At 43.6% G+C, this 25,795-nt stretch overlaps 1 protein-coding gene across 1 annotated transcript in view; it reads left to right on the plus strand.

Annotated features, from left to right (window-relative positions):
• The window catches only part of GABRG1 (gamma-aminobutyric acid type A receptor subunit gamma1), a 74,226-nt gene extending 64,032 nt beyond the window's left edge, over positions 1–10,194 (plus strand). The window contains exons 8-9 of the mRNA XM_054163655.1: positions 2,780–2,991; positions 9,464–10,194. Of these exons, the coding sequence (XP_054019630.1) occupies positions 2,780–2,991; positions 9,464–9,742 (491 nt within the window). The 3' untranslated portion in view covers positions 9,743–10,194. The remainder of the gene's footprint in view (positions 1–2,779; positions 2,992–9,463) is intronic.
• The last annotated feature ends 15,601 nt before the right edge of the window (positions 10,195–25,795 follow it).

The raw sequence follows: 25,795 nt of genomic DNA on the forward strand, positions 1-25,795 counted from the left end.
GATTTGAGAAGGTTAAAGGTAATTAGATAATTAACTATGCAGAGAAATGCCTAATTGATTTTCAAAAGCATCTAGTTGGGAGCAGAGCATTTTTGAGAAGCCCTGTGGTTATTGCCCTTGTAAGAATGCAGTTTCACTGAGAAATTCCTTGCAACACCACTGCAGCTTTCCTGCTGCAAGATCAGGTCAGAGTGACCCCTGATTCTATGCTTTGATTTACAAGCCACAGACAGCCTTGGAGTGTTTTCTTCTTCATCGTGCATTTCTTCTTTGCAATAAGGCCATGCACATAAATAGCAAATTGTCTGCTCAAGTGTTGCTCTCCGAAAGGAAAAGCCACATCTTAATTTTGGCAGTGGAACACTGGAACAGGTTGCCCAGGGAGGTGGCTGGGGCCCCATCCCTGGAGATATTCAAGGTGAGGCTTGGCAGGGATCTGGGCAACCTGACCTATCTGAGGATGTTCCTGCTGACTGAACGATGACCTTTGGAGGTCATTTCCAGCCCAAACCATTCTCTGATTCTATGACTACTATGAAAAACTCTGTGCCTCTTCCTGAAGCATCAAGTAGAAGAAGAAAGTGTTAACACCTTGTAAATGTTAAAGCAGTGAAAAATGGTATAGTTGAGATTCTGAACACATCCCTGTTAAGACCAGCTTGGTCTTTTAATTAACTCCCAGGTAAGTGAATCAAGGGAAACATTTTCTATTACTTAAGACAAAATATTGAAGAAATACCTGGTAACTTAGAGAATGAATCTAGAGAGGCCATAAAAGTCATCTCTGTTGGTCTGCTACATGTCAGTAGCACATAACATGACAATAGGCTGAACATGAGCCTGCAGTGTGCCCAGGTGCCCAAGAAGGTCAATGGCATCCTGCCCTGCATCAGGAACAGTGTGGCCAGCAGGAGCAGGGAAGTCATTCTGCCCCTGTACCCAGCACTGGTTAGGACACACCTTGAGTCCTGTGTCCAGTTCTGGGACACTTAGTTTAGGAAAGATGTTGAGTTGTTGGAAGGTGTCCAGAGAAGGGCAACAAAGCTGGGGAGGGGTCTGGAGCACAGCCCTGTGAGGAGAGGCTGAGGGAGCTTAGCCTGGAGAAGAGGAGGCTCAGGGGAGACCTTATTGCCATCCATAGCTACCTGAAGGGAGATTGTAGCCAGGTGGGGGTTGGTCTCTTCTCCCAGGCAGCCAGCATCAGAACAAGAGGACACAGTCTCAAGCTGTGCCAGGGGAAGTTTAGGCTGGAGATGAGGACATAGTTTGTCCCAGAAAGAGTAGTTGGCCATTGGAATGTGCTGCCCAGGGAGTTGGTGGAGTCCCTGTCTCTGGAGGTGTTCAAAAAAGTCTTGGATGTGGCACTTGGAGCCATGGTTTAGTTGTCAGGAAGTGTTAGGTATTGGGTAATATGTTGGACTTAATGATCTCTGAGGTCTTTTCCAACCTGGTTGATTCTATGATTCTAACTGAAACCATTGAGTTTTTCTCATGTTTTCAGAAAGCCTGAAATAATTTGACAAATAAGACACTTTGGGGTTTGCTTGGTTTTTTAAACTGATGTCTCCTTTGGTGCCTTTTAATCTTTCAAGAGAAAAAAGACCTTTTTTTTTTTTTCCCTGTGTGTTTATAAATTTTTTGTGTGCTTATTTCAACCCCTTGGTCTCTTGTAATTGTTTTATATGTGCCACCTAGAGCAGATTTGTTAGAATCATTTCCCAGTGTTGTGGTTTATTCAGTATGTTGATAAAACTGTGAGGAATTTCAAGTGAAGGGGAAATGTGCTGCCTTCTGTTTGATCCCATGGTGATTGCTAGAGTCCTAAGGTGGGCCCAGGTGAACCTCGTGAGGTTCAACAAGAGCAAGTGCAAAGTTCTGCACCTGGGCCTGAGCAATCCCAACTATCATTTGGGGGGATAAGGTGAGAGAAAGCAGCCCTGTGGTAAAGGATTTGAGGCTGCTGATGGATGAAAAGCTGGACATGAGCAGGCAGTGTAAGCTTGCAGCCTAGAAGGCAAATTACATCCTGGGCTGCATCAAAAGATGCATTGCCAGCATATCCAGAGAGGGGATTCTGCCACTTTGCTCTGCTCTGGTGAGACCTCCCCTGGAGTACTGTGTGCACCTCTGGAGCTCTCAATATACTAAGGACATGGACCTGATGGAGAGGGTCCAGAGTGGTTCAAGCACCTCTGCTATGAGGACAGGCTGAGGGAGCTGGGAGTGTTCAGCTTGGAGAAGAGGAGGCTCTGGGAAGACCTAATAGCAGACATCCAGTACCTCAGAGGGGCTACAGGAAGGATGGAGAGAGACTGTTTGCAAAGGCCTGCAGTGACAGGACGAGGGCCAATGGCTTCAAACTAGAGAAGAGCAAATTTAGATTGGATGTGAGGAACAAGTTCTTCACTGTGAGAGTAGTGGAACACTGGAACAGGTTGCCCAGGGAGGTGGCTGAGTCCTCATCCCTGGAGATATTCAAGGTGTGGCTCAATGAGGCCCTGGGCAGCCTGATCTAGTTGGGGATGTCCCTGCTGGCTGTGGGGAGGTTGGACTGGATGAGCTTTGGAGGTCCCTTCTGGCCTGGACCATTCTACGATCAAGGATAGCTTCTTGCAACAGCACTGATGTGTGTGGGTGTGACTGAGGGTGAACACTGTTGTGGCTCTGTTTTTGTATGCCTCAGGAATGAATCAAGGGCTAATTTGAGGATTTTTTTTGGTGACAATATGATTGGATTATTCATTCACTTCCTCCCTCCTCCCTGTGTTTTCCCCCCCAGGCATTACAACGGTGCTGACCATGACAACATTGAGCACAATTGCTCGGAAGTCTCTCCCAAAGGTTTCCTACGTGACAGCGATGGACCTTTTTGTTTCAGTTTGCTTTATTTTTGTCTTTGCTGCCTTGATGGAATATGGCACCTTGCATTACTTTACCAGCAACAGGAAAGGCGACAAAGGCAAAGAAAAAAAGGCAAAATCTAAGCCATCGGTAAGTTTAGCAAAACAAGAAGGGAAAACAAAGGAAAAAGTAATGCTCTCCCTTGTAACATCTGATTTTGAGGGGCTGGTTCTTAAGTAGGAGGGTTGCTGTTCAAATATAATTAGCAATATTTGTTTTATAATTGACTTTATTTTAATTTTTTTCCCCCAGTTTGGTGCTTGCATTCATTTTCTGTAAATACCACTAATGACCATGGGGTTGAGATCATTCCACTCAGAAGCTCATGAGAACACAGAAAGTCTAAGCTAGAGGGTGCTTAGAGATAATACTTCATGTTTCCATGCTATGTCCATGCCCTTGAGTTTTCTAGAGCTGCCCATGCAGGGTGATCTATCTCATCACAGTGCCTTTGAAAACAGCCCCTAGCAGAAACTAAAGATGAGGCTCGAGCAATAAAGATAAGGTAAATGGACAGAAGGTGTGAGGAATATTTTGGATCTGCATCACCTGACTTGTGTCTTACCTCAGCATCTCTGCAGGGGGAAAAGTGTTTATTATTGGTCAGTATTCTGATTTCCTTCCCCTTTAACTCTTTGTGTGTCATTTCATTCCATCTTTCTCTCCACAAAGTGAACATTTGGCTTTTAGAAGTTGATGTTTGCAGGGTGTGACTCCTCCCACACCCCAGCAACAAGAACTGTTCATTTTTAAGAGGCTTTCTGTCCTTCTAGTAGCAATGCTGGACCTTCCAGGGAATCAATTATTGAAAGTCAGTATAAATAATTAAAGCTAATCTGCAAACTAATAGAACATTGAGGTAAATGCATCAAATATCTTACTAGTTCAACACCAGTCTTAGTAACTCGAGGCTTGATTGTAGTCATATTTTTTGACACAGTAAGAGGAAGGACGATGTTTACAAAGCTCTCTTCCAGACCATTTTGTGGAAGGAAAGTGGAGCACAACTGAATCACACCAGCTGCCTTTTCTGGGTGAAGGCTGAATGTCACCTGTGTAAGATTAAACAGAAATAGAAATGAAATTATAGAAGTGAAGAGAGAGAAATGCAGAAAACCTGCTGTGAGTCTCATCCATTCTGCAGCCAGCGTCAGAAAGCACTGTTGCTCCCTTGTTTAACAGAGCTGCTATGGGAAGCTGGCTGAATATCAGGGAAATGAGAACCCTTGCATTTCCTATGGTGAGCTGGTCTGAGTGGATCAGCTGTGCATTTAATCCTGCCCTGTGATGCCTTGGTTGGCCATCACTGTGATCTTAAGGGAATCCAACACTGCCAAGAGAGCTGGAAAATCTAAACCCCAAATCTCCTTCCTGTTAGTGGTGGAAGCCAATGTGGGCACAAAGGACAGGATGGAAAACAGGCTTTGGCAGGGGCCACAGCTGAGCAGTGAGGATAAAAGGTAAGAGAGGCTGCAGAATTTGGAGGACTTCCCAGTGCCTGCATAGCAAATTAAGTTTTAGGTTGTTGCAGCAAGGCCTCAACAACACTTAGGGAACAGGGAGCTGAAATAGACCTGCTCTCAGCATGCACAATGAAGAGAAAAGGCAGAGTGGAGGAAACGCTGTTTATTCAAACCAGGGAAATATTAAAGATCAGGTGCTGGCAGCTCAAAAGCCATTGAAGTGGTTTGCAAATATGCTCTGTTGAATGGAGTAACAAGACTTTGGAGAATCTATTCACATATCAGCCATTTGTGCAACAATCTACCAAGTGAGTTGAGATTTTTCAGTGCCTTACAGCAATTTAAAATGCAGAATAATGGTGAGATTGAAACCATGACACTGAGGAAGTGGCTGGAGTTTGGGCTGAGATTAAAATGAGTAATATAATACTCAGCACACTGTTCAGTTGTGGTTCACTGTGTTCTTTCTTTTGTTTCTAAGCAGTTAAAAACTAATCATCTTTCCACACAGAATTCTTTGAACCTGTTTCAGCACATTATGGCTACAAGACCACATTAAATAAGAGATTACTCTTAAAGAAAAAAAAAAAATATGGAGGAGATTAAATTTAATGCACTTAGATGCAAAGATTCCAATTTGATAAATAGGGTTTGGTGTTTTATAAAGGGCTATAAAGTTTCTTGTTCCAAACAGAGCAATTAAAGAAGCTAGCTCATTAATGGGAAGTCATACAATTACAAATCCTTTTTTAATTCATTTTTTCCCCTCCTTATATCTGGGTCAAAGACTTCTATTAATTCTTTTTGGTTTTTTCCTCTTATATTTAGGGATATGCAACTCAAAACCCCCCAGTTTAATTAAAATAGTCAGTTTAATTCCTCCTGAAGAGTTCTTATGTGCAGATGTTTTTTCTTTGGTTTCTCTTTTTTTTTTTTGCTTGGAAAACTTGCCTTTCATACATCTTCTCTTTCCACTGCAAAATACAGTCAAAGCTTCTTATTCCAGGAGCTGATGGCAATAAGTTGAAGGAAATGATCTTGTGAAGAAATGCTGGAGTTTAACAAATGATTACAGCACTTTTATCTTACAAAAATATGTGCTGGCATCATTCAAGTGAGATAGTATGAACTGGCTTATGTAAATCCACATTAGGAAGGATAATGAGTTTGGGTAGGAAAGATTACACTTAATTAGTTGTGGATCTTGTGCTGATCACCTGCAGTGAATGCATCACCTTTTGTACCTGTATTAGTGCTACTACAGAATAATTTGCTTTTGATCCTATCAGAGTGCACTTTAAATGCTTCTCACTGTATTTGGAGTTCTATCTACAATATCAGTTGGCATATATATCATGTGCTGCTGGAGCTACATGTTGTTCTTTTTCTTTTTTTCTCAAGCCTCTGCCAGTTGATGTAAGGTCATTTTCCTGCAAGGAGTTGGTCTTTCATCCCTTTTTTCCTTCACATTGTCTCTTACACACATTTTATGTGCCCCCTGTAGGTAGTCAGTCCTGTAAGAGGGCACTGCCTTTCTTCTTCTTTCAGGCCATCTCTTCAAACCTCTTATTCAGCAGCCAGCTTCAGTCTGTGCTGGTGAAAAGCAGCACTGTTATTTTTTAACTCCTCCTAGGGTGTTCCTGAGTTGAGGGCTCCTGATTTACCCCACCAGCAGAAACAAATCATTGCATGAACTTTAACACTGGTGGAACCAGGCCAGAAAGCCCTATGAGGAGAGGCTGAGGGAGCTGGGGTTGTTTAGCCTAGAGAAGAGGAGGTTCAGGGGAGACCTTATTGCTGTCTACAACTACATTAAGGGAGGCTGTAGCCAGGTGGGACTTGGTCTCTTCTCCCAGGCAACCAGCACCAGAACAAGAGGACACAGTCTCAAGCTGTGCCAGGGGAAGTTTAGACTTGAGGTGAGGAGAAAGTTCTTCACAGAGAGAGTTGTTAGCTGTTGGAATGTGCTGCCCAGGGAGGTGGTGGACTCACCGTCCCTGGAGGTGTTCAAGAAGGGATTGGATGTGACACTTGGTGCCATGGTCTAGTAGTCATGGGTGACAGGTTGGACTTGAGATCTTTGAGGTCTCTTCCAACCTTGGTGATTCTGTGAAAACACTTGTAAAGCCAGAGTAGGTGTCAGTCAGAGCTAAGTACTTTCCCCTGTAGATCCTCAACAAAAATAATGATGTTTGTAAGTTAAAGAAAAAGAATTTGAACAAAAATAAGCCCTGCTTGTAATGCCTCAAATGAAATCTAGAAGCATGTAACTGCTGTGCATTAGTATTGGCAGTGTTTTACCATACCTGCAAAGAATAATGAGGCCCTTTAAGATGATAATTAGCTCCCTAGGTCATCATGTCTCAAAAAAAAAAAAAAGTGTTGAACCAGCAGTCTGTGTGAAACTTCCTCTGGTAAAGACAGTGATTAAATAAAGCTGTTTGAAACTGTGGAGGAAAGAAACCGCACTGCTTTAACATCACCCCTTGAGACGCTGAAGAGAATGTCCCTGCAGCGGTAGAATTCCTCCTTAACAACGTAGAGAGACTTGTGTGCTGGCCAAAGTCATTCCCTGGAAGTGGGACAACACTAAAACATAACAAGGCTCTCAGTGATGTGGAGTGCTGGGTTTATTTTTAAAATAGTTTATTCTATTTCTTCATTGCCTATTCTGCAGAATTGTTTGAGAGAGATTCTTCTCACATTGGCCACAACAACCCCATGCAGTGCTACAGGCTGGGGGCAGAGTGGCTGGAGGGCAGCGAGGCAGGAAGGGACCTGGGGGTACTGGTTGAGAGTAGCTAAACATGAGCCAGCAGTGTGTCCAGGTGGCCAAGAAGGCCAATGGCATCCTGGCCTGCATCAGGAACAGTGTGGCCAGCAGGAGCAGGGAAGTCATTCTGCCCTGTACTCAGCACTAGTTAGGCCACACCCTGAGTCCTGTGTCCAGTTCTGGGCTCCTCAGTTTAGGAAAGATGATGAGTTGCTGGAAGGTGCCCAGAGAAGGGCAACAAAGCTGGGGAGGGGTTTGGAGCACAGCCCTGTGAGGAGAGGCTGAGGGAGCTGGAGGTGTTTAGCCTGGAGAAGAGGAGGTTCAGGGGAGACCTTCTTGCTGTCTACAACTACCTGAAGGGAGTCTGTATCCAGGTGGAGGTTGGTCTCTTCTCCCAGGCAACCAGCACCAGAACAAGAAGTCATAGTCTCAAGCTGTTCCAGGGGAGGTTTAGGCTGGATGTTAGCAAGAAATTCTTCATAGAAAGAGAGATTTGCCCTTAGAATGTGCTGCCCAGGGAGGTGGTAGAGTCACCGTCACTGGAGGTGTTTAAGAAGAGACTGGATGGGGCACTTGGTGCCATGGTTTAGTTGATTAGATGGTGTTGGGTAATAGGTTGGACTTGATCTCGAAGGTCTTTTCCAACCTGGTTTATTCTATTCTATTCTATTCTATTCTATTCTATTCTATTCTATTCTATTCTATTCTATTCTATTCTATTCTATTCCCAGTCAGTTCTGGTTGCAGCCTTTCCTGCTGTGTTTATTCCTTACAGGACAAAATGTGGGGATGGTAAGGGAAAAAAAACCAGAAGGCAGTGTAAGAGTAGTGTTGCTATAACCCCTGTCCTTGCTCTGAAGATTTTAGAATAGGTGGCAACAGGTCAGGTGCAGGGTAGAGTGTTGAAAGAGGATTATGGAGCAATTTTTAAAGGCTAGGAGGTTTAGAAAGAGGGAAAAAAGGAGAGATAGTGGATGTCTTTTGAAGAATTCAGGAAAACAAAGGTGAGGAGTGAAAAACTGCATTGGAACAAGAAAAGGGGGAAAGATGAGCTGTGGCAGTGCAAGTAAAAGGAAGGTGAAAAGGCAAACATTGCAAGAAAGGGAAGAGCAAACAGAATGTGTCCTAGGCAATGAGGCATCCCATCTTTTCCTATGAAAATTATTTGTGAACCTTAACATCTATTACACTGAGGATTTACCACATTGCAAGAGCATTGAGTTATGCCCCTGGAAAGCAAAACTGAGAAGTAACAGCTGAATTAATAAGTTTCACTGACTTGAATGATGTTCTCCTATGAGTTCCTATGTCTTGCTTTATAAAGGCAGGGCAAATTTAGGGATTTAACATCACAGAATTAGATGCCATGGGCTGGCCTTATGTATCTTCATCAATGATGCTGTACCAATCTCATTAGATTATCTTTTGGGGTGAAAATGTATCTTTCAGAAACAACTCCAGTCTCATTCCAAAGCTGCTAAATGCTGGGAGAACCACCATTCCCTTGGTAGGGATGCTTGTGGAGTTGCTTGTGACCCAGTTGTCAAGCTGTGTCTGACTTCAAAATGTTCCTTTGTGTTGTGTAGATGGGATCAGCTAACCCTGTCTGTGTAACTAATTATCCACTATTCCCAAATCCCAGCACAACCCAATTTTTACTGTGGCAGGTGAAAATCATTTGTGATCTTTTGCCTGTGTGAGCTAATTATATACAGCAGTTCATAATTCACCAAGCTCCCCACACTGTTTTCTTTCATATGAGAATTTCTGTGCATTACTGAAGGTGCTTGGATTGTCCTCTGCTATGGAAAGCCTTTGGAATTCTTCAAGGATAAAAATAAAGAGAAAGAGAGATTGGCCTTTGGAATGTGCTGCCCAGGGAGGTGGAGGAGTCACCATCACTGGAGGTGTTTAGGAAGAGACTGGATGGGGTGCTTGGTGCCACGGTTTAATTGATTAAATGGTGTTGTGTGATAGGTTGGAATGATGATCTTGAAGGTCTTTTCCAACCTGGTCTATCCTATTCTATCCTATCCTATCCTATCCTATCCTATCCTATCCTATCCTATCCTATCCTATCCTTCTATCCTACTCCTATTCTACTCTACTCTACTCTACTCTACTCTACTCTACTCTACTCTACTCTACTCTACTCTACTCTACTCTATTCTATTCTACTCTATAATACCAGAAAACTGTTTATATTTTTCTTTTCTTCCCTCTCTATTTTTTTTTTGTGTGTGTGTTTGTTTGTTTGTTTTTTTCCCCCTTGTTGGTGATTTTGGTTTGGTTTGGTTCGGTTCTGTTTGCTGTTTTCCTTCTTAAGAGACCACCTGCAATTGCTGTTCGACCCGGCTCGACGCTAATTCCAATTAATAACATTAATCATCTCCCTGAACGTGATGATGATTACGGCTATGAGTGCCTAGAAGGGAAAGACTGTGCTAGCTTCTTCTGTTGCTTTGAAGACTGCCGCACAGGATCTTGGAGGGAAGGAAGGATACACATCCGCATCGCAAAAATTGACTCCTACTCCCGAATCTTCTTCCCAACGGCCTTTGCATTGTTCAATCTTGTCTACTGGATTGGCTATCTCTACCTATAGGTTTCAGAGGTTGGGCAAACTCAGAAACAAAAACAACCCCCAAAACCCCCAACATGCTAATTGAACACGCTAATTAATGCTTTATCGATCAGCAGTCAAAGGTTAGAACTGGTCCAAACATGAGGAGAGGAAATAGGGTGATGTAGTCTCCCTCTTGTGATCAACCCTAGAACTGATATTGGTATTTTGGAGAGGAGACTCAAAAATTAGGTATTCCTATGATTTAACTTGCCTGAACACACACACACACACATTTTTGTCTTGCAGAGTTAAGAGGCTATGTTAATCAGCCAGATGGTTCCACATAAGCTTTTGATTTTAATCCTAATGATAATGCAGATGAAATTTGTAGCATCTCTAAGACCTGTGCAGAGAAAGCCTTAATAAAATGGGATTGGTTATTCTCATCCATTTCTAGCCATAAGGTGATGATTTCATTAATCCCTGCTTGAAAAAAAGAAGTTGATCTGGGATATTTCTATTTTTCAACCAGCCATTTGTTCTCTGCAGTGTGTTGAAAAGAATGATTAAGTCCTAATTCATCACATTCAGATTCATACGGAATGCAGGGGTTAGAGCAATGAGAAATAGATGGATCACAGAAAAGCCCAAGGGTAGTTCTGAGCTTGTTTTATCCTGACCATTGGTACAGGCTTTTGGCTTTCAACCTTAGATTTATGTTTATGTTTGTGCATCACTGTTGTGAATTTCCCTGAAGTTCTTCAAGAGGGCTACAGCTTTTAAATACTTCTACCCACCTTCCACTGCTTGTTCATTTCTTCAAAAGCAGACTAATTTCGGCTGACGTTTTGGCCATTAAGCTTAACCACCTTCACATCCTCTCCATCCTGTGTTTGATTCACAGTCAGGACCAGAGAACCAGTCCTAACTCTACAGTCAGTGGAGCTTGTACCATTAGAGTTTGGAAAACCTGTCACAGTCATTGTATCCAAAGCCATTCTATTAAATCTCCAGCCCTGCAAGTGCAGTGTGTGCCCTGCCCCACTTTGCATACAGTCTGGTGTAGTAGATTCTGCTTGTCGCTGCAAATGCTGCTCACTGAGCCAAACCAAACAGTTTGAATTCACTGGACCTGTGTCATGGATTGCTGTGTCATTGCCCCCTTCATATTTCTTTGTCTCTAATGAAAAGCCCTGTGATGGGGGTGAGTGGGTTGAGAACAATCTTTGTGAGTTCCAGATCCTCCTCCAAGGTGGGATGCATCCCCCCAAACATCATAGCACCAGTTCCCCTGCCTATCTGTGGTCCCAGCTTCTGTTCACTTTAGCAGCAAGTCTTCAGTAGCAACCTTTGTGGATTGACTTCTCCGTGTTGACTGTTGCTGGCTGGCAGCATTTTTGTGTCTCGTTTCTATTTTTAAAGCCATTGTCTTCACTAGGGAGAAGAGCAGTCTTTCCTCCTTTCTCTAAAGAGAAACTGATCTCCAGTGAGTTGGCAAAAAAAATCCCTGTAAAATTAAGGTAATGCAGTAAGTGAAAGTCAGAATCACACAGAAGACCTTACAGATCTTTAAAGAGGATTAATGAGATTAGCATTTGGCTGTAGGTAAGGATGTTCAGTACTGGAGATAAAGACACGATTAATGGCTAATAATAGAAAATGATACAAGGGACCCCTCCAATATTTCTGTTGATTGTGCTCCTTCCTCTGAATTTCTCAGTGAAGATCAATGTATTTTTGTATCCTAGTTGGTACCAGACATCATAAAATGCGGTATGCAATACACATTTCAGACAAAATTTTACTGCAGTGTTCAGCCCCAAGAGTTTAATAGAGAATGCAAGACTGTGGGCAGCGATTCTGGAAGAAAGTGTGGCAGAGAAGATCCCTCTTTCATATTTAGCTGATGGAATAGGAAAGTGATTGAGAGAACTGAAAGTGTGGCAGAGAAGATCCCATTTTAATAGAAAATTATCTCAGTGTTTAGCTGATGAAATACAAAAGTGATTGAGAAGAACCTGAAAGCCTTCAGTGGAGGTGGGCTGACATCATTTGTTGCATGACCTTTGTGAGCACCAACATCTTCTGACTTGTTAGGCTGAGCATAGAAGTGTGGCATCGTTACCAGCACTGATCTGCTGTAATTTGCTTTTTCTTTAGAGTCTCATTTTCCAGCAACTGTTCACTACAATGGAAATGTGTCAGTTTTGATTCCATGCTGCAGTTTGATGCTTCTTGACAGCAGGCTGAACACATTTCTCTGTGGGAGGAGTGAAGGTGGCTTCAGTGGCAGTGTGTTGGATGTGTACTTGAGGAGCAGTTCACTTGCTTTGTAATATGAGGCCCGGATTTTTGTGAGCTCCTGAGTTTCATTAATTCACCTTTAAACAAAAGGAACTTGAGAGAAAAAAAAAAACAAACCAACAAAAAATCCCCCCAAAACTTGGCACTTCACAAGAGGAAATGCAAATTTCACAGCCTGCTCTCCTCTGGCACATCTAGTTAGCTTTTTTCTCCTATTCATGTGGTTGTCAGTTGCCAATCAGCCTCCAGTGACTGAATTGGAGAACAGAAAACACTCAGAATTGGCAAGGGATGGATCAAAAGTCTTTCATCTCTAATTTCTATGAAACAATGTAATGGAGCATTAAACCTATTGAATCTTGTGGCTGTTTGGCTCGTGGATACACTTGCTTCTGTCTGTTGACAAACTTTCCTGTGTACTTCATTTGTTTCTGATGAAATAATTTTAGTTTCCCATAGTGCTGTGAGTGCAAATAGAAATGGGAATGCAGTGAACTGTAACATGGCATGTAATAAATGTGGTGTTTTGGTCCTACGTGTTTCCTTTCTAAGCTGCCTGTAAACACTTGATTCCAGCGATACTCAACAGAAGAGAGACTGTAATTACTTGGACTTCTCATTTTTCCAGCCTACCTGGATAAAAGTTTGTTTTCTGATGGCTGGGATCACAGTATCTGGAGTCATATTTTTCTGACCATTACTGCTTAAGCATATGCTTAAACCTATTCCTAATCAGTACTGTAATTAGAGCAGAACTCAGAAAATCCTGTGCTTATGTACTGTCATAAGGGATGATGCTGTCCTGAAGTGATGCCATTAACACATGCTTAATTTGCACTAATTTCAATAATGAGTGTTCAGCAGCTCAGATGATTGAACATTAATGATGTGAAGCCAGAGCCTCTTCAGTAAGTTATTTTCTCACTGAAGGAGAGGGACAGAAGAGGAGAAAATGCCATGAAGGTGGAGGTATGAAAAACTCTGCGGAGACTGTTTCAGAGTGCACCTATCTTAAGCATCTCCTGAAAGGTATATTTCACCCAAAGATGCTTTTCCTTGATGTTTCTGTATTACTGTTCACCACTTGTCTACTTAGTCGTGAGTACCTGCCAGTGTGTTCTTCTTTGGTAAGGTCCTGTCTGTGATTGTACCTTGCTGCTCTTCGGTGCATGTCTTCAATGTCTGACTGAGTCTGTTTCACGTAGTGGCAGTGCAACCAAAGCGTGAGCTTTACACTCATATGTTGATGTGCTTCATAGGCTTCTACCTGCTCTGGTTATCTGACGTTCAGAGACACAGAGTTGTGTAAGGCTTTGAAGGAGAATCGCCTCCAACCTGGGTTTGGTAGCTTCTGTCACTTGTGTGCTGCGGTAGCAAAAGACTGGATTGGAACCAAGGTGTGAACTGTGCTTGTAGTTTGTAGGTGTAGTTTATGAACACCGTTCAATTGAAAGCCCAAGAGGAGGAGTCTGGATTTGTTAATCTGCCTAAAGTATTGCAGGTTTTGTTTAATTGCATCAGTCTTTGTGGCACTGTACTGTTTCCAAGTATCTGAGAATTAGTGCAAATGCATCCAACTGAAATCGTGAAATTATAATTATTGGGTTGTTTTGGTTTTGTAACTGATTGCAGTTTCTCTCAGTGGTACATTAAATGTGATCTGGTTTTGTTTGTGAAATAATACTCTTATCTATTTATTTTTCTTTTTAGCCATTATAATAAGGATAGAAAATAGAAAGTGCTGTAGAATTCCTCAGTTGAAGAGCACAAGGCTAGGAAGTGGAATTACTGTGCAGAAAAGGCTCAGTGAATGCTCACATGCCCCTGGGAATGTTCTGTGGGGAGAACTGACTCACACTGAGAGGCAAGATATTCAGCAGGCTATATAAAAGGCCTTTGCATTGATTCATACCATGGGCTTCATACCCAAGCAGTGCAAGTCAATGAAAGAAGTAGATCTCTCCTCCCTTTTTCACTCATCTCTTGTTTCTGCTGCACTTGTACCAGCAACAGCAGTTGTAAAGCTGTGTTGCCAGGTAAATCAAAACCAGGACACTTACTTTTACTCTTTTGAAAGTTAATGTTTCAACCAGCTGGGTGGGATTACCTGACTGAACACGCAAGACTCCAACCAAGTTCTCTTTCAAGACAGGTGATGGGAACTTGCAGCTTGAAGCTGAAGGTTGGCTTCTTCTAATTGGACACCTTCCATTCTTCTGAGAATCTGCACTGAAAGCTGCTGTGAAATAAAAGGAAAGATGAAGTGGTTTGGGGGGGAAAGGTTACTGGAGGCAGTGATTCCAAAATCCAATTGCATGGATCTGAGTGACTTCTATTTAGTTAATAGGTTTCTCGCTGGTATTTGTAGCAATGCTCTTCGTTTCCCTGCCACATAATTAAGTCTTCTTTCTTCTTTAATTATAAAGCCCAACCCCATGCATTTCTTATGCATTAATTGCAGAATGAATGAGCATTAGACAGTTATCCTGAGTGATCAGTCTGGTGAAACTGACAGAAAAGGAGGTTTAATGAGAAGGAGGCCAAGGTGTCTAAATCTTCACAGAGCTCAGTATTTTGGGTTCTGAGCTGTCTTTTATGATGCTAGAGACAAGGCAATCAATAGCAAGGTTTTGATTTTACTGACTAGTAAATCTCACTGAGAAAGAGTGTTAATCAAGGTTTTAGAGGAAACATCAGACAGCCTATGGATGTAGGAAATTAGCTAAAACTCTATCAGACTGAAAGATCCAGCCCTCTTTTCCACAGGTGGATCTTCTTGCTTGCTGGCAATATCTTGTTTCTCAGGGGAGACCTTATTGCTGCCTACAACTACCTGAAGGGAAGTTGTAGCCAGGTGGGGGTTGGTCTCTTCTCCCAGGCAACCAGCACCAGAACAAGAGGACACAGTCTCAAGCTGTGCCTGGGGAGGTTTAGGTTGGATGTTAGGAAGAAATTCTTCCCAGAAAGAGAGATTGGCCATTGGAATGTGCTGCCCAGGGAGGTGGTGGAGTCACCATCACTGGAGGTGTTCAGGAAGAGACTGGATGAGGCACTTGGTGCCATGGTTTAGTTGATTAGATGGTGTTGGGTGATAGGTTGGACTCGATGATCTTGAAGGTATTTTCCAACCTGGTTAATTCTATTCTATTCTATTCTATTCTATTCTATTCTATTCTATTCTATTCTATTCTATTCTATTCTATTCTATTCTATTCTATGTCTCCTGGTATTTTAGGGGGGGGGGGGGGGGGTTGTGGAAAAAGGCTGAACAAACCATAAAATTCCTGGACAATCTCCATTGCCTTTCCCAGTGACAAAACTTTCTTTGCCTGCAAATTTTCATTATCACCTGTACTCGAGCCTCGTGAGGAGAGCCATGAGGAATGTAAGACAGAAGACCTATAAAATATTCCACCTTGTTCTTCCTCTCAGTTCCTTTTCTTAGTCAAGGAATTTCAGAAGAGTAGGTGTGTGGCATGTGTAAATGAGGACACTTTTGCTGTTGACAACAGGGCCAAAGTCCCAGTTGCTGACAGGATCGAGAGAGCCAGGAATCTGCTGGCTAATGCAGCTTCTCTTTGGTCATTCTTTGTAGCAGCTGCTTTTCCGTACACCTCTACATGCCTGCCTGAGACTTGAACAACTTTCAGGTTGGAAGCAATTGTTGTGTGTGTTTCTGGCTTCACAGAATGATCTCTATCATCAAGGCCTTAGTGAATTCAAAAGCGAAGGTTTTCTCTTGAAGTTTCTCTCTCTGGGCATTGCAGGTAGGAGATGTCTTGCCTTGTGAAAGTGATTTTTCAGTTGATCCCACAGAGGAGGCAGAGTGGCTCTGCAGGGGGACATTAGGATTGCTTTGTCATTTAGACTTGAAAAGGTTGAAGGCTGTTAACAGCAATGACCAGCAGTGCCCCCGCAGAGGATGTAATACCTTTGCCAATTGGATATTTAAAAACAAAGCCCAAACCTAGCTGCTGTGGGTGGGAAGTGAGAATGAATCATTATTTCACTGCAGATGTCGATTTCCCCTTGATTTATTTTCTTCCCCAACCCACCCCTCTTTGGAAGAGAGTAAATAGGAATCTTGGCTTGTGAAACCTGCAGGAAACAGCTCGTGGTGGTTTTAAATAGGTAAAGGTGTGTTTGCCCCTCTGCCCACTGGTGGCAGAGGAGCAGGAGCAATGAACATACTTCCACCAGGGCTCAGATTTTGCAAGAGAAGTAAATGTGGACTTCTGCATATCAATAGGCCCAAGGCACCCACGCAGTCTGTGTTCACACTTCAGTCACTGAGGAAAAAAGAATCTCAGTTGTTTGTGCTGCTTTGCAGGATCTGTTGTATTTTCCACAGTTTTTGTGTGAATGTCAAGGGTCTCATTATGAAACTTTTACTAACACCTAAAATTGCAATAGAATCGAAGAATGGTTTGTATTGGAAAGAGACTTTCAAAAGTCATCCTGTGCAACTCCCTCTGTAGTAAGCAAGGGCATCCTCAACTGGATCAGGTTGCCCAGACCCCTGTTGAGCCTCCCCTTGAATATCCCCAGGGATGGGGCCTCAACCACCTCCCTGGGCAACCTGTTCCAGTGTTCCACCACCCTCATGGTGCAGAACATGTTCCTGACATCCAATCTAAATCTCCTGTAGTTTGAAGCTGGCATCCTTCATTCTATCACTGCAGGCCTCCATCCTCCTTCTAGGATAGAATAGAATAGAATAGCATAGCATTAACCAGGTTGGAAAAGGCCTTTGAGATCATTGAGTCCAACCTATCACCCAACATCATCTAATCAACTAAACCATGGCACCAAGTGCCTCATTCCAGTCTCTTACTAAAACACCTCCACTGATGGTGACTCCTTCAGGTACTGGAATATAGATATTTAAATGAAACTGAAGGATCTCATGTTGATTTCTATCTTGCAAATGTTAATATCTGTTCTTAATTGCTGTTTCCAGTTAAGTGCATAATGCTGCTGTTAATTTGCATTATAATAGTTTTATAAACAATTGCAGTGGTCTAATCCCCAAATTTACAGCCATGTGCTTCAAAAATAACTTTTGTTGCTTGATTCTGTGCAACTACCTGAAAGGAGGTTGTAGCCAGGTGGGAGCTGGTCTCTTCTCTTAGCAACCATCACCAGAACAAGAGGACACAGTCTCAAGCTGCACCAGGGGAGCTTTAGGCTGGATGTTAGGCAGAAATTCTTCCCAGAAAGAGAGACTGGCCATTGGAATGTGCTGCCCAGGGAGGTGGTGGAGTCTCCATGACTGGAGGTGTTTAGGAAGAGACTGGATGGGGCATGATGATCTTGAAGGTCTCTTCCAACCTGGTCTATTCTATTCTAGTCTAGTCTAGTCTATTAGATGGTGTTGGATGATAGGTTGGACTCAATGATCTCTGAGGTCTTTTCTAACCTGGTTAATTCTAATTCAGTATTTGCTATTTTGAGGTTCCTTTATTCAACTACAGTCTTAATGCAAGTCTCCATCTCAGCATCTCATCTAGCATTTCAGTGATTCATAGTTTGGGCTTTGTACTTCACTAATGCATTTCCCCCCCTTCTCTTTTTAACAAAATGCTGATATATCTGACTACCTAAGTGACCATTCATACCCTGCATTTAATTTGATAGTGTTTTGGCACCAGTGGAAAATGTTTCTGTATTACGCATCAGTGTTCCTTTAAAATTTATTTATTGAAGGCCCTGTGGAGAACTTACTGAAAACAAAAAAAGCAACAAACCATCAAGTGAGGAACATTAAGATTAATTTTGTAAGCCACGGTGCTGCTTCTAAGGACTGTATATAAAAGACATGATACTGGTGCAAAAGTATCCTTCCAGTTCAGTTTTCCTTCCAAAGGCCTTCTCAGCTGGGCTAATAATATTATTAAAAGTCTGCTGATATTTACAGTTCTATTCACTTATTTGGTACTTTTCCAATAGCTTTGGTATGCACTCAGCCATTATTGCATTCCATTACCTAGAAACATCAAGGTATCCTCACAGGCTTTTAATGTGATTAAGCTGTGGCTTCTTCAAGCCTCTCTTAAAATGCCGCCACCCATTGTGTGCAATGCCAAAACTGAAGCATGGATTGTCATTTGTTCCTCCAGTTTAACAAAGCCTGGCTGCTGGCTTAGGCTGAAATGTTGATGTCATCATTCTAATACTTGACAATGTCGTTAGTGGGCACAGGTTAAGCAGAAGGCTTCTCAAACCATAAACTGAAGATGCTCTTGGCTACATCCTATACATTTGAGACTCTGTGAGAGTGGTAGGAATCATATTGGTGATGGCAATGATGTGTTCATACCTCCATATGTAGACTGGGAAGCAAGACATGGAAAGTTTTATCTGTACATCCAGTTCTGATGATCATTTAAGCATGCTTTTTCCCCTCTCATATATCTATGCTGTTATGTGTGACTCCCTCCCAAAAAACCCCCAAACAACAACCATTTGGATTTGCAGTTAGAATGTAGACGTGGTTCAGAAGCTTACAATAATGATGACTCCATTGGATGGAATTGTGGATTCAATTTTAGGTTTATTGAGGAAGAAGGGGAGGACACAGAGGTCCTGGTGGAAGATAGGCATTGCTACCACTGAAGGTAACCATGAAAATTCCCTAATGATGAGTCCATTGGATGGATTTGTGGATTCATCTTTAGTAGAACTTTGTTTATTAAGGAAGAAGGGGAGAACACAGAGGTACTGGTTGAAGATCGGCATTGCTATCTCTGAAGGTAAACATGAAAATTCACTATTTGGTGACAAAATGATTTTATAGACAGAGGTAGGAGCAAATTTTATCTGAGGAAGTTGCTGTGATTACATGTACAGAGTAGATGGATTCTGCTCTTTATTTTGATAACTTTACTGGTGGCATGGTAAAAAAATCGATTCAGTTTGACAATCTTAGTTTTTGGGTGGCTCAATTTCTGATGTGTAGATAAAGATGTATGAACAGGACCTGAATTTCAGCTGGTGAGTGTTTGGCCCTTTCTAAAAATCATTCCTTAAGCTTTCAGTTTAAAGCATCCCCAAAAAAGGCTGGGGTCAGAGTGACTGGAGAGCAGCCAGGCAGAAAGGGACCTGGGGGTACTGGTTGATAGTAGGCTGAACATGAGTCAGCAGTGTGCCCAGGTGGACAAGAAGGCCAATGGCATCCTGGCCTGAATCAGGAATAGTGTGGCCAGCAGGAGCAGGGAAGTCATTGTGCCCTGTACTCAGCACTGGTTAGACCATACCTTGAGTAGCGTGTCTAGTTCTGGGCTCCTCATCTTATGAAGGACATTGAGACCCTTGAACATGTCCAGAGAAGAGAAATGAGGCTGAGGAGAGGTCTGGAGCACAGCACTGTGAGGAGAGGCTGAGGGAGCTGGGGTTACTTAGCCTGAAGAAGAGGAGGCTCAGGGGAGACCTGAAAGGAGGTTGTAGCCAAGTGGGGGTTGGTCTCTTCTCCTAGGTAACCAGAACAAGAGGACACAGTCTCAAGCTGTGCCAGGGGAGGTTTAGGCTGGAGGTGAGGAGAAAGTTCTTCCCAGAAAGAGAGATTGGCCTTTGGAATGTGCTGCCCAGGGAGGTGGTGGAGTCACTGTCCCTGAAAGTGTTCAAAAAAGGATTGGATGTGGCACTTGGAGCCATGGTTTAGTTGTCAGAAGGTTTTGGGTCTTAGGTAATAGGTTGGACTTAATGATTTCAGAGGTCTTTTCCAACCTGGTTGATTCTATGATTGTATGAAAACTGAGTAGCTTGGCATCACTGAGAGTGGTTTAATTGAATGAGAAGTTTAGATTAACAGAGGACAGATTCAATACACATTTCAAGGCCAGCATTTTCCAGCCTTTTGTTCTCTCTTGACCTGGGATGATATTTTATAATTATTGTGTTTCAAACTTTCTTGAAGTTTGGTTTAGAGATGAAATCAAATGGCCAGATTTTAGGTGTTCTAGAGGGGATTGGATGTGGCACTTGGTGCCATGGTTTAGTCATGAGGTCTGTGGGTGACAGGCTGGACTTGATGATCTTTGAGGTCTCTTCCCACCTTGGTGATTCTGTGGTTCTGATTTCACCCTGTGGGGTTCTTTTGACAACAGTATACCTCATGCAGAATAGTATCCCAGCTGCTAAAAGCTGGTTTTATCTGAGGGCTGGTGAAACTTTGAGGCTGATGACAGGAATAGCACTAACAAGCTCAGAAAGGAGGTGCTTGTGGCCCTCATTATCAGAAGGGGCTCGGCTGCTCAAGGCTTTGAAAGCAGGATTTCTGAGGGAAGATTTTGGGAGAGAACTGAATTATAGAAGCTTCTAGTTAAATAAATAAATAAAATAAACCCACAAAAATCCAGAAACCTCTGGCCAGGAGGAGACTGTCAGTAGCTTGAAGGATAGGTTTTATAGCTCATGGCTGTACTGTGAATATCAATTGTCTCTCGGATTTTCATATAAGTGTTGCACTCGTCCTTGTGCATTGAATGGGAACATGCTTGCACCCCGGTGCATGGGTCATACAGGTGTTTCTGAGGTGTAGCCTGCTGCTGTAATCTTCTAAATGTTAACAATTCTGAAAGCCATAGTCTCAAAAGATAAATGGGAAGCCCACCCATCGACTACCATGTGTTCTGTGCAAAATGAATAGAGTAGATGTTTGTGCTCTTATGTCTCTTAAACCGGTAGGAACAGAGAGAGTTTCACCACTGGACTTTGTAAAGCAGTTGTAATGCATTGTTTTTACTGTATCTGCTGTGAAGTTGGTTGGTTACACTGTGAAAAAAAAATAATAAATAGTGCCTGGCTACCTGATTTTTTTGATGTGATTTATTTTCTGCATGTCATGCATTCTTTTCTCTTTAGGACCCTGATGGTAACAGCCACTCTGGTGTATGAAAATAGTCTGGTATGCTGCTCTGATTGAGGGCTTTACAATTTTTCCTTCCCTCCTCGTTCCTTCCCCTCCCCTTCCTGTTCCTTGCCCTCTCCCCCTCATTCCTTGCCCTCTCCCCCTCATTCCTTGCCCTCTCCCCCTCATTCCTTCCCCTCCCCTCCCCTCCTCATTCCTTGCCCTCTCCCCCTCATTCCTTCCCCTCCCCTCCTCATTCCTTCCCCTCCCCTCCTCATTCCTTCCCCTCCCCTCCTCATTCCTTCCCCTCCCCTCCTCATTCCTTCCCCTCCCCTCCTCATTCCTTCCCCTCTCCCCCTCATTCCTTCCCCTCTCCTTCCAGAAATAATTGCATCAATAGAACATAAGTCATCTCGCAGAGTCATCTCTGGAGTTAGAATTCCACTCCACCAGCCAATTTGGCTGGTAGCAGTTTTAGAGCTAATGAAAGACGTCTTGCTTATACTGCCAAGAGGAGTGGTCCTGCTCTGCCCCACAACCCCTTCACTTCTACCAGTGCTGTTGCTTGGCTAATCCTGCTTTCCTTACCCTTCCAGGATCCCTTGAAAGCCATGATGTGTGCCTGCTTCTTTTTTGTCATGTTTGTCAGTCTAGGAGAGGTTGCAGCTTTCTGTTAGACATGTGGGGCAAAGAGCAGGGCTCACACTGAAAGCAAATATCCAGGGCAAAAATCACACCTCATTATTTTCTTCAAATATGTTTTCTTCTTGTGCCTTGCTGGCTCACCGGAGGATCTGCCTGGAAGCATCAGACTCCTTGTTTGGTCAGACCCAGAAAATATTCTTTATTGATTCTAAACAAAGGGTGGAAAGGTAATGAGGGTGCAGTCGAAGTAAAACCTCTGGGAAAGAGACACAGAAGCACAGAATGTTAGGAGTTAGAAGGGACCTCCAGAGATCATCCAGTCCCACCCCCGCTTCCAGAGCAGGATCACCCAGGGCAAGTCACACAGAAGCACATACAGACAGATTTTGAAAGTCTCAAGAGAAGGAGGTTCCACAACCTCTCTGGGTTCCTGTGCTCTATAACCATCACAGCGAAAAAGCTTATCCCTATATTTAAGTGGAACCTCCTCTGCTCCAGCTTGCACCCATTGCCCCTTCTCCTATTATTAGACAACATTGAGCAGAGCCTCTTAAAAATTTACTGCCTTACTCATGAGTCCTGTGTCCAGTTCTGGGCTCCTCAACTTATGAAGGACATTGAGACACTTGAACGTGTCCAGAGAAGGGCAACGAGGCTGGGGAGGGGTCTGGAGCACAGCCCTGTGAGGAGAGGCTGAGGGAGCTGGGGTTGCTTAGCCTGGAGAAGAGGAGGCTCAGGCGAGACCTTATTGCCCTCACCAGCTACCTGAAGGGAGGTGCAGCCAGGTGGGGGTTGGTCTCTTCTCCCAGGCAACCATCACCAGAACAAGAGGACACAGTCTCAAGCTGTGGCAGGGGAGGTTTAGGCTGGAGGTGAGGAGAAAGTTCTTCCCAGAAAGAGAGATTGGCCATTGGAATGTGGTGGAGTCCCCTTCCCTGGAGGTGTTCAAAAAAGGTTTGGATGTGGCACTTAGAGCCATGGTTTAGTTGTCAGGAGGTGTTGGGTGATAGGTAATAGGTTGGAGTTGATGATCTCTGAGGTCTTTTCCAACCTGGTTGATTCTATGATTCCACGACTCTATGTTCTGCACTGACATGAGCTTCAGTCAAGCAGGTTTGTGCCCACCCGAGCCTTAGCAGTCTCCATTTTGTAGAAAATTATATTACTCTTTTTTTTCTTTGGCATGTCAGAGAGAAATGAATTCATTTTAGCTCCTTGCAGGCATCTATTGCTGAAATTCACCCTATTGACAGTAATCATGAAAAATGTTTACCTTAAAAATATAGATGACAGGTTTTACTCTGAAGTCTGTACATAAAGCCTTTGCCTAATTCCCTGATTTATCAGCTACTTCAGTGCTGTGGAAGGTAGAGTTTTGATTATCATCATGATGTTTGGGGTTTTTTTGAGCTAAAAAGCTATTCAAAACATTATGCTTGAGAGGTTTGATGTTATGAAATGGCACAGTTCATTGCACCCTTCGTACAACGGAGAGGACAGCAACAATCTGGAAGGAAAATACAAATGCATCCTATTATACCTTAAATAACCCTTAATAATTTAAGTAACATAGTGTCAGAGGTAGTTAGCATGGGGGTGGGGGGGGGAAAGAACATATGATGCTAAAGGGGATGCAGGTATTGCTGGGATTTCTGATCTTAATCAGCCCACAAAGCCAATCACATCTTGGGCTGCATCAAGAGAAGCACCTCTGCTATGAGGACAGGCTGAAGGAGCTGGGGGGTTCCACCTGGAGAAGAAAAGGCTTTGGGGGAGACCTAATAGCAGCCTGCCAGTACCTGAAAGGGGCTACAAGAAGGATGGAGAGAGACTGTTTACAAAGGACAGGAGAAGGGGCAATGGCTTCAAACTAGAGAAGCACAGATTTAGATTGGATATCAGGAAGAAGTTCACTGTGAGGGTGGTGGAACATTGGAAGAGGTCGTCTAGGGAGGTGGTTGACCCTCCATCCCTGCAGATGTACAAGGTAAGACTTGAAGAGGCCCTGGGCAACCTGATCTAGTTTGGGATGTCCCTGCTGAGTGCGAGGAGCTCAGACTGGATGAGCTTTGGTGGTCCCTTCCAGCCTGGACCATTCTATGATTCTATGAATGATGAGAACTGAAGCCATTCCTGGCAGGGCAGTGAGCAGCCAGCAGATGGTAACAGACCCCCAGGTTGGGTATTCACTGGTAACTGAAACTTTCTCACAATCAGTTACCAGACCCTGATGGGTTGTGTCAGGTTAGATACTGCTCTTCTGTTCTCTCATGTATTCCCTCCTGTGAGAAACATCACCTCAGATTTCCCAACCCCTTCTCCTTGTTTAGTGCTCTTGACTGCCATCTTCCCAGCAATATCCTCAGCAAATCTGATCCCCTGCTTCTTTTTCTTGCCTTAGAAATCACCTTGTCTGCCTAAACCTCCACATGCTGCCCATCCTTTTACCTGTTCCCACACCTTTGTTTTCTCATTTCCTGCCTAGTCCTGGGTTAATTCACACATTCATAGATGAGAGCTGTGGAAAGTGAGAGATGATCACTGTGAAAGTGATGCTGACATAAGGAACGAGACATTTCCTCCCTGTGCACCACCAGCAGTCCATGATGCAGCCTCCTGCTGTCTGATGAAGCCCTCAGAGACCTCTGGCTGGTGTGAATTCATCTGACAAGAAATGGTAAATTAGCAGCAGATCTTTCCTGACACTCTGCTAAGGATGTTAAAAGACAGCAAGGACAATACATCCTTGAGAATGATATTATTTGGGGGGGAAGGAGGGTGGTGGAGGGGGGAGGATAAGGTGCTGGACATTCTTACATGGCCCTGCTGTTGAGGTCAGTGAGCTCTCCACAGCAGTGTCTTCTCATCTGGTTGGGTTCTTGAAAGCACTTTTCTTATGCCATGGTTATGATGGATAACCTGACAGAAGTTCAGATACTTTACTAAGCTTGCTGATGTCAATTGATATATAAACAGGAACACTGATACCTCAGCACTGACCTTATTACCCTGCTTCTAACTGTGGAGACCACTATGAGAAGTCCTAGCTTAAAATCACTGCTGGTTGCTATGCTCAGTGTGAATCAAAGGTTAGAATCACAGAATCATAGAATCAACCAGGTTGGAAAAGACCTCAGAGATCACCAAGTCCAACCTGTCACCCAACACCTCATGACTAACTAAACCATGGCTTCAAGGGCCACATCCAATCCTTTTTTGAGCACATCAATGGATAAAAGCCTTAAGACTTAGACTTTTAAGGCTCTCCTGTCCCTATATTGAATCTTTGTGACTCAAATGTTTTCTGTTTTATTTTATCTAAATAGTTTTCTTTTGCTTCAGTTTCTATGTGCATAGATCTCGTTAGTGAGAGCTATAATGGAGCAAGGAGGCAGGGGATAGTTGTGTGCCTGGATCTTCCCTACTAGTACAAATACTTTTAATGCAAGTATTAGAAGTCAAATTAAACAGTCATTAAAGTAGACAGATCCTCAGAAGAACTTAGTGATCAGGATTACCCATGAGCACAGATCATACAATCAGAATTGTTAGGGTTGGAAGGGACCTCAAGGATCATCCAGTTCCACCCCCCCCGCCATGGGTTGCAGGTTGCTCACAGCCACATCCAGCCTGACTGCAAAAACCTCCAGGGATGAGGCTTCCACCACCTCCCTAGACAACCTGTTCCAGTGTCTCACAACCCTCATGGGGAAGAACTTCTTCCTAACAGCCAATCTGAATCTACACATTCCTATTTTCTTTCCATTCCCCCCAGTCCTATCACTCCCTGACAGCCTCAGAAGTCCCTCCCCAGCTTTCTTATAGCCCCCTTCAGATACTGGAAGGCCACAATTAGGTCCCCTTGGAGCCTTCTCTTCTCCAGACTGAACAGCCCCAACTCCTTCAGTCTGTCCTCATAGGAGAGGAGCTCCAGCCCTCTGATCATCCTCCTGGTCCTTATCTGGACACCTTCCAGCACCTCCAGATCCCTCTTGTAATAGGAGCTCCAGAACTGGACACAGTACTCCAGGTGGGGTCTTACCAGAGCTGAGCAGAGGGGGAGAATCACCTCCCTCGACCTGCTGGCCACACTTCTCTTGATGCAGCCCAGGATCTGATTGGCTTTCCAGGCTGCAAGTGCATGCTGAGAGCTCATGTTGAGCTTCTCCTCCACCAGCACCCCCAAGTCTTTCTCCTCAGGGCTGCTTTCCAGCCAGTCACTGCCCAGCCTGGATTTGTGCCTGGGATTGCCTGGACCCAGATGCAGGACCCTGCACTTGGTCTTGTTGAAGCTC

The sequence above is a fragment of the Dryobates pubescens genome, chromosome 1 (genome assembly GCF_014839835.1).
Source record: "Dryobates pubescens isolate bDryPub1 chromosome 1, bDryPub1.pri, whole genome shotgun sequence".
Taxonomy (NCBI): domain Eukaryota; kingdom Metazoa; phylum Chordata; class Aves; order Piciformes; family Picidae; genus Dryobates; species Dryobates pubescens.